This window comes from Corvus brachyrhynchos, unplaced genomic scaffold, assembly GCF_000691975.1.
Source record: "Corvus brachyrhynchos isolate BGI_N302 unplaced genomic scaffold, ASM69197v1 scaffold5, whole genome shotgun sequence".
NCBI lineage: Eukaryota > Metazoa > Chordata > Aves > Passeriformes > Corvidae > Corvus > Corvus brachyrhynchos.
Window position 1 is genome coordinate 3,404,369 of NW_008238321.1, and position 9,025 is coordinate 3,413,393.

Below are 9,025 nucleotides of genomic sequence, written 5' to 3' on the forward strand. Positions count from 1 at the left end.
GGAAAGAGATATCTAAAGAGACATTAACTAATGTGGCATCTCTTTTTCCAGAAGGCAAGTCAGGAACAATTTACTTCTACTGTAGATTTTTCTGAAGCATTTTTAGTGGGGGTATTACTTGCTTGGACTAGTAGCATTCAGAGCTGAACTAAAGTAGCAGTGAATGTTTTTACTGAATTTCAGTTCTGGTTGAATAAAGACAGATAACAAAGGCAGAAATTACTTCCCTAGACCTGAAAAAGAAAAATCTGTTACAGAACAGTTTGTGCTGTAGTCAGATCCCTCCAAATCTATCAAGAGTCAGTTTATACAACTACAGTGTTATATAATATGTCACACATTTTAATGTTTCTTGTTGATTTTGTTTATATAATAATGAAAAATGTTTCTTCCCCAATCTGTGTTAGCATAAAAATATGGTCTGATTTAATAGGAGTAACAATCAGGATTCAACCTGTTGCATTTAAACAATAGATGTAAAAAGTACAGCTGAAGATATATAGGTTAATTTTAATACCTTCTGAGCTGTTTGCAGTGTAATAGCTGCTGAGCACTGTTGGAGATCATGTGTTGACAGTGAACTGACTGCAGCTGTTACTGCTCTGGTTGGGGTGGAGTTACCCCTCTTTGTAGCAGCCTGTATTTTGCTGTGCTTTGCATTTGTGGCTAAAACACTAGTGATACCATCCATGTGTTTTGTCTGCTGCTGAACAGCACTTGCACAGTGTCAAGGCTTTCTCTCCCACTCTCCCCCAAAAGGAAGGAGGCTGAAGGGCTCTCATTACCTTTATCCACAAGTGTTACTGTTTCTATTTGAATTTTGGGTGAGGAGTGAGCAAAGGGCAGAATGGCTGTTTGGCTTCTGGCCAGGGGCAACCCAGGACAGGAGCTTGTGACTTGTCCTACTTGACAGTGAGCTAGAGCTACGTATAAAACAGGAATTCTGCGAGCAGCATCCTGCTTTGGCCTCTTGTATCTTCCAAATATTGACATTTCCTTTGTGGTCTGTTCTTGTCTATGTCTGAGAAACAGTTTGAGGCAAACTGGGGGCATCTGCCAGTTTGCAGGTACAGTTTTGGTAATATTTGTATTTATGTTTCACTAATGTCAGAATCTTTGCTTACAGGAAGAATTGAATGATGCTGTAGGATTCTCCAGAGTTGTTCATGCCATTGCTAATTCTGTAAGTTAATGTGATTTTTAACCTATCTTTGTTAGTAAGAAAAAATAAATTATTCAAAGAAAGCATTCTTTTGCTGTTACATTTTGGAAGAGAAGATGAAATTCAAGTTACAGTGACTTTTGAAGTTTGTTTCTTCATGTTTACAGTGGTTGAATGTAGTAAGTTAAGTAAGCTTAAACTAAAGAATAACATGAAGAATCTTATTCTCTGTAAGAGTCAAGAATAGCAATTTCTTAGGACTCTTACGTAAATGAACTTTGGTGGCTTTTTTTTCTCTGTTCTGAAAAGATTGTGGATTTTTTTCGTTTTTTTTCCCTGGCAGTTAAAGGCTGTCAAAGAAGGGTTGTTGTCATGTCAAATGAATCAAAAGTTAACATTTAAAAAACTGCTTGAGCTTTTTCAAGGAGCTTGCTTGTACAAAATCTGGCATGAAAGGTTCTGCACTGTGAGGAGCCAGACCATGCCCTTAATAATTACTGTATATTATAACCATGAGGAATATATTGTGTTGTTTTATAAGTAAATTAAAAGGTAATGGACTGAGAAATGCCTTGACTTCAATCTTAAGTAGATAACATTTGGAACCCAAGTTGTAAGTAGCTGTTCTAGTGCATCTTCTCAACATTTGAAGCTGCTGCAGAAGCCTCTGATAAATGGTTGGGAGTAGAGGGAAAAGGAGTGGCTGCTCTGAGAGAACGGAGGAGTGTGTGGGGCAGGCAGAGAGCAAATGGGGAAGTTTGGTGTGTATTTGTTCCCAGGTGCTCTTGGCTGGCATCTGAGATAGGGGTTTTCACAGATACCCTTTGCCATGGCCAGGACTGGAAGTGTAACAGACATTTAATGTTCTTTTTGCAGGGCAAGCTTGTTATTGGGCACAACATGCTGCTGGATGTTATGCACACCATACATCAGTTCTATTGTCCCCTACCTGATGTAAGTAATCTTTTGAGTGTTCAGATGAAAAAATAAATGCCTTAATGTATTTGTCTTTTAGTTTGTTCTCCACACTTTCTTCTGATTGGAAGAATTGGTCAGTCTGTGAAGAAGTACAGAAAAGCATTTTAAAATAATCCATTTGGTACTTCTGGGCTACTGCCTTATTTTCATAAATCTTTATGTAGAAAGTTTAGTTGGATTGAATTGTTACCCTTTGCATTTTTAAAATATACAAATCGAACAGTGGAATTGTGTTTTTTGTTTATATCAGCTCTATTTAACTAACTGACATGTTACAAGATACTGGTGTGGAGCTTCATGACAATTATGTGGCATTTTCCCCCTTGTAGTTTACAAAATGGGAACGTGTATTTTCATATAATATAGTGCACTTAATAAAATGCTAAGCAGTCTTGTAGCAGGATGGTGTTCACTGGGGTGAAGAGGTGTAATGTCAGAATAATTGGAGGGAGCACACTTTGATGACTGCAGCAGGGCAGTCTAACAGTTCATGACTGCACAGCCTCACACTTCAGTTAAGCTGAGTAGTGTATTGGCACCAAGAACATTGTCTGAAGAAGCCAAAGGTCTCATTGGAAGGATGGCTCACATGACATTGTTACTTGCAGTCTTAAAGGACTTGTGGGTGTTCTGGGAAACACTTGATCATAAGATGGGAAAAAGAAGTTTGGGACTGATTTGGATGGTGTTGGAACCTAAGCAATTGTCAGTAGTTCCTGTACTTTGACCCTTGGCACATCTAAACCTGTAGTTAGTCACTGACTGTATACCTGGGGTGACTGCTTATATTCCATTGAAATACTAAATGCTGGGAACACTTAAGAAGAACTGTTAAGTAGGTGGGAATTAGAGGTAGCCTAGGTTATAAAATAGGATAAGGCGTTGGCAGTGATGGAACACTTTCTTGCTAATGACAGACAAATCAGAAATACTTAGTCTGTAGTTGTGTGTAATTGCAGGTGGTGTCTATGGTAGTGCTGACAGATACATCTCTTAACATGGCGAGAATTCAGTTACTGTAGCTCACTTTTAGAGGCTGTTTGGATATTTGTAGCTACTGCTCTCTGTCCTCCCGAGATTGTAAACACTTCACTGACTTGGATTTTATCTTCCGGTTTAATGTTAAATTAGGACCTAAGTGAGTTCAAGGAAGTAACATCATGTGTCTTTCCCCGGTAAGTTCTTAGTTCAAACTTTCAACCATTTCAGTATAGTTTCAGGAAGCTGATAATTGTTTGCCCTAGCCCTGTACCCTGGCTGTTACTGGAAAAGAAATTGGGATCAAGTTAGATAAATACAATTTTTAAAGTATTTTTGAGCAGCTCTTTTTCAGAAAAGCAGTGCTGTTGGTTCACTTCTTGGCAAAAGATGCACCTTTGCTACTCCCCTGGGTTTGGCATGATGTTTGGTGTTTTGAATCTACGCTTCATTTGGAACAAGATTTATATGCTGGTAGTTGTTTGCATCTCTTGCTGTTCCTTAGTTGCTGTCCTTTTTCATGCTGAACAAAGCCAAGGAATGTTTTGGCTGTTCCAAGATCCAACAGTAATTTTCAGTAGGGTGTATCTGCTGTTTCCAAGCTAATAGACTAAAATATTTTTTGAGGATTTGGCAAAACAGGCATTCTTCTGTTTCAACCTATTTAGCTCTTATTTTGTTTCTAGGTTACTGGATACTAAACTGATGGCAAGTACACAACCTTTTAAGGTAAATTAATATTATAGAATGACTTGAAGATACAAACTTTGTTTCAATAGACATGTATTAATTCAAGTATATTTCTTTGTAGAGAAAGCTATATAATGTAAAAATAATGTTTTCTGTGATGCTGCTTAGAAGAATGATTTTTCTTTACCCCTTATCTAAACCTACAGAATGTATAGAATGCAAATTTTTCCTACTAGTGACTTTTGTGTTTGGCAGCTTTGGATTCCAAAATATGTAGAATTTTTGCTATGTAAAATGTGATTAGTACATTATTTTCTTCTTGTTAAGTAGCATGTCCCCTCAGGAGATAAAAAAAGTGCTGTTCATGAACAAACAGGATCTGGAAGTTTCTTGTATACTCAAAACCTTAGAGTACTGTGAGTGCTGACTTAGATTTGTCTGGAAAAATGCTTTATCATCATGAGGTTCTCTTGTGGCCAGTAACTCAGTGGGTAGTCAGCAGGAGGAAAAAAAATTACAGGTTTCTCTTAAAATCTCTTACAGCATGAGTTTTATTTCTCTAAAGAAGTATTGAGATAAGTGTTCATAAGCTCTTGTTTTCCCATGTGCCTTTGAATTAATTAAAAAACATGCTGAGGAAGCAGCATCTGTCTTTGTGCATAGCTCTGTAACTCCAGAGCATTGCATAATGAAGTGCTACTACAATATACTTGTAGGTATTGTCAGGTTTTTGATGCACACTGCTCTCTAAGAATGGAGGCTTTGGCATTCTGAAAAGTAAGAATCCTCCACAAGTTTTATGTTTGGTACAGTTGTGTTGATATTTGCAGTTCTACAGCAGATGCTTGGGTTTTTAGGCTATGTTTATGAAATGCTGCTTTGGGATGCCAAATTAATGCATCGTTTGAGCTTGTTCACTGTACTTAGTTCTTGGTAATTTTTTAGTCTACAGACTTGATGAAGAGTGTGAACAGCTAAGCTTGATTGAGAACCACAGGAAATCTGGTCCTCATAGATCTCAGACAACCTTAAGAAAGATTGTGTGAGATGTTTTGCCTTCCCTGGCTGTTGATTCTGCATGTCTCGGTAGTACTGATTGACAACATATATTTGATTAAGAACTTCAGTAAGGGATTAATCTTTAATACATCTTTGTGGTTTTTTATTTTATGCATATAATTTATCAGTAGATTCACTGATGCTACTCAGCCAAGTTGAAGTGTAGGAGCAACTTTCTGATTGTCAGGCTTCTTTCACTGTCTCTGTATTACTTTAAATCAGCAGAATTTACACTTACAAAACTATTCAAGAATGTCCAGTCAGCAAGCATTTCAATACTCACCTTGAATGCCTTCAACTATTATGATCAATATTTAGAATATTTTGCCCTGCTGTTCATGCTGTCTTTTCCCTTGCCACATGTGCCCTGCATGAAACTAGATTCAGACAGAAATATTACTTTGGCATAATCTATCAATAATTCTGAGCAGCATTAATAAATGCTCATGATTCACGATGCAGGTGAGGCAAGTTAACTTTGAAACTTGTCTTGACACACCTCTGGTGCCTTAGTTTGAAATGGGGCTGTGTGTAAATCCTTAGAGAACACAAGGTGGCAGCAGTAAATACTCCTTTGATCCTATTTGATTTCAGTTTCCAGGGAAAATGTGCTTTGGCATTGGCAGTTAATGATGGCTTTTCTTGCAGGAGATCATTAATAATACATCACTTGCAGAACTGGAAAAGCGTTTAAAAGAGGTTCCATTCAGCCCTCCTAAAGTTGGTAAGGATATATCAAAATGCTCTTATTTCTGAAATGTTTTCCTCTTTCAGGGGAAACAAAGTGTTTTGACTATTTTTGTTCTTGGTACTTTTCCCCTACTGATACTTAGTGTTTTGATGAAGGGACTTTAAATGAGGGCACTATACATACAGTGCAGTTATATTTAGAAGTATACCTGAAACTTAAATGGAATCCAGATAGTAAAAGAATGGATGTGTTCAGTGAACAGCAGTTTCATCACCTTCTAATGATGGATTTTTTTTTTAGGTTGATTTTTGAGGATTAATTTGAAATTCATTTAAAACTTCCGTTTGGTGGTTGTCTTCAGATCAAAGCCAGAGCACTCCAAGAGGCACTTGGACAAACAAAACCAAGAAAACTTAGACAGTAATGACCAGTCGTGTGTGTTCTGGACATTACTGAAGTTCTTCTAGTAGGAAAAAGGTTTTTTACTTTGAGGTGATCACAAGGGTATTTAATCAAGGGGCAATCTTAGCTCAAGGTTCTGGAATTTTTCTTAAACTGCTGATTTAGAAAAGGGAAGGTGATATTGAAGAGTGGAGTATGTTGAAAGGGAAAGTTTCAATGCTTGATAAAAATCAAGATGAGTAGTACTTTATGTTGCTGAATGTGCAGAGCATAAACACCAATGCATTTATCAATCAAGACATCCTTAAATCACTTAGTTCCATCTTCATTTAAATACCTTGAAAAATCTGACCATAGGTCAATCACATGGTTGGCAAACAGGTTAATAGTGAAGCTTTCAGTTAGACTGAGTGTCTGTTCTCTTAAATGCAAGTAAGTCAGAAAAAAAGATACTCTTTATGGGGAATCCTGCTGTCATTGTTTTAGAATTAATACTCCATTTGGCTAAGTAGGTCTGGGGATTAAGGGCTTTTTAGTAGGAAAGACTTTCCATCTTACAAACCTATTCTTACTTAAAAATGCCAAAGAAAACTGCTTTTTTAAGAGCTTAAGAAATTTCAAAGAGTCTGAAAATTGTATAGACTTCCCCAAATGATGTTAAGCTCTGACAAAATAAGCCTGTGGGTAAGCATACAGGACTATCTATCTTCTGTGATAATATATTTATAAATGTCTTTTTCCCCTCAGAAAGTGCAGAAGGATTTCCAAGTTATGATACAGCATCTGAACAACTCCATGAAGCAGGATATGATGCTTACATTACTGGACTGTGCTTCATTTCCATGGCTAATTTCCTGGGTACTTACAATGTCTTTTCCAAACCTTCTCCCTGGTGCTGTCCATAGCTGATTATACATACTGAATTTATTCTTCATTCATCAGGTTCATTCCTCAGTCCTCCGAAAAGCCATGTGTCTGCTAGATCAAAACTCATTGAACCTTTTTTTAACAAGTAAGTAGTTGTTGTATTAAAAAACCTGCTAAAACAGGGAAGTACAGCATCAGCTTTAGCAGATCTGCCTCTAGCCTTGGAATCAATAACTAACTGCATTTTTCTTTAAACTGAGGTTTTATTGGCTTTCTGGTTCATGCTGGTAATGCTGGAGAGAATCTATGAAGTAAATACCTTTTCTTTACTTTCTGCTGACCTGTGAAAGGACACTTAGAAGAGTACCCGGACTGCTTTAATGGCCTTGTTTATGCCAGTGTTGAGGATATATTTACAATTTAGAAAATTGTTTCTGGAGTAAGCTTTGGGAGTAGTGGAACTGAAGAAAAACTGGTCAGGTGTTCTTTATGTTGTAGGAGCCTCAGAAACCGGTGATAGTGAAAACTGAGTGTGCTCAACAGTCTGGAAAAACTAAAATATCCCTCTGGTAATGTCAATTCAAATAACACAAAGCATTGATACTAACATTGTCAGGTAACCCAATTATAAGATGGCATAAGAACTGTACATACATGATTTACGGGATGATGCTATGAGAAGTATTTTGCTTTTGAATTGGATCTTCATGCAAACTCCTTGAACAAATTGAAGTAAGGAAGGACTTGAGGAATCTAGAAGCCTTTATGCACAGATTCGATCCTTTGCATAATTAATCTGTAGATTTTACTTTAGGAAACTTCTAAAGGTGCTGCAATCTGTCACATAAAGGAAAAGGAGTTGAAATTAAAAAGGTTCTAATGCTGAATTTAAATTGAATTAAAAAATTAATTTGAATTTAAATGTTTAAATTCGGGAAAAATTCCATTCTTTCAAACCGTGTAATACAAGGGTTGGCAAAATTAATTATTTTAGCTTCAGATGGCCCTCACAAATGAGGAAATAATTGTGATAAGTGGCTTTCACCTTTCATTGTTCTGAAAATCATACTATTATAGTGACAGCAGTTATGTGATTCTCTTGACACTGAGACATGTGAGGCAGTAACTCCATATAATTTAGCAGATGTTACAAATATTCTGTAGATTAAACGTGGACCCACAGTGACTTGATTTGAATGCGAAGGTGAAGATAGAACTGATCGGTACAATTTCATTTTAAGATGGGATTTATCACTAGGTTGTTTTCAGGAACACCAACACACACATACCAACTAGTAGGTGCCAATTGAGCAGGTTAATTTTTCAATCATAACCAAAATTCTTTCTAGAAATGCATATTTGCAACAAGTACAAACTGCAACTTCTAAAACTGTCACAATAATACATTAAATTTAAGCTTTTCAAATTAGTTGTATACTTGAAATGGAATATTTCTCTAGGAGTGACATTTCAAAGTTGTGAGAGTAAGTGAGAGGAAACCTGCTGTGTCTGTTCTGGCTTCAGAGTTAACACTGCCTAACTGTAATGAAAGGAAGAGTTAACAAAAAAACTGTAGGGAGAGCAGCTGCCTTTTTTTTTTTTTTTTTTTTTTTTCTTTTTTAAGCAAGAACTGAAAATTACCGTTTGCAAGAAAAGAATGTTTATCCATTCTGTCATTATTCAGAACTTGTAGCTTCTTGTTTCAGAAAAGCTATTATATTATTTTTAAATCATGGAAACTTGGAAGACTTGCCGTGTCTTAACTTCCACATGATTTTACAAGCTTTGCCATTTTCTAGCTAACATCAGCCATCTGCCACATCACCTAAGTCAGAGCCTAGACATGAGACTGTCTCACCTTTTCCTTACAGTGAGCAGGCCAAGGGTTGTATTTTTTGAGCTAGTTTTCTTTCTCCTGTAATGCAAACTAACAAACCAGAATAAGACAACTCTATTTTTCTTTTTTTTTTAATAAGATTTAACTGCATGTCAGAAGTTGGAGCTGTGAGGTGTTTAAATGAACAGGTCTTTTTCTGCATTCATTCAGTCCTTGCAGACCAGGTCTCTGTCTGCAGCATGTGGTGTTTTTAGCACCTGTAGGAGCATCCAAGGCTCTGCAGTTCAGTGTTACCTAAAGGTCCCTCGTGAGTGTGTTGCTCCTGGGGCTTTTTGGCAGGTGTGCTCTGGGCTGGCAGCCT

General features: G+C 36.9%; 1 protein-coding gene across 1 annotated transcript in view; it reads left to right on the top strand.

Moving 5' to 3' along the window:
* Positions 1–9,025, top strand: part of PARN (poly(A)-specific ribonuclease) — a 48,595-nt gene that overhangs the window by 7,658 nt on the left and 31,912 nt on the right. The window contains exons 11-17 of the mRNA XM_008633390.2: positions 1,127–1,183; positions 2,039–2,116; positions 3,272–3,315; positions 3,805–3,847; positions 5,516–5,591; positions 6,708–6,818; positions 6,903–6,972. Of these exons, the coding sequence (XP_008631612.1) occupies positions 1,127–1,183; positions 2,039–2,116; positions 3,272–3,315; positions 3,805–3,847; positions 5,516–5,591; positions 6,708–6,818; positions 6,903–6,972 (479 nt within the window). The remainder of the gene's footprint in view (positions 1–1,126; positions 1,184–2,038; positions 2,117–3,271; positions 3,316–3,804; positions 3,848–5,515; positions 5,592–6,707; positions 6,819–6,902; positions 6,973–9,025) is intronic.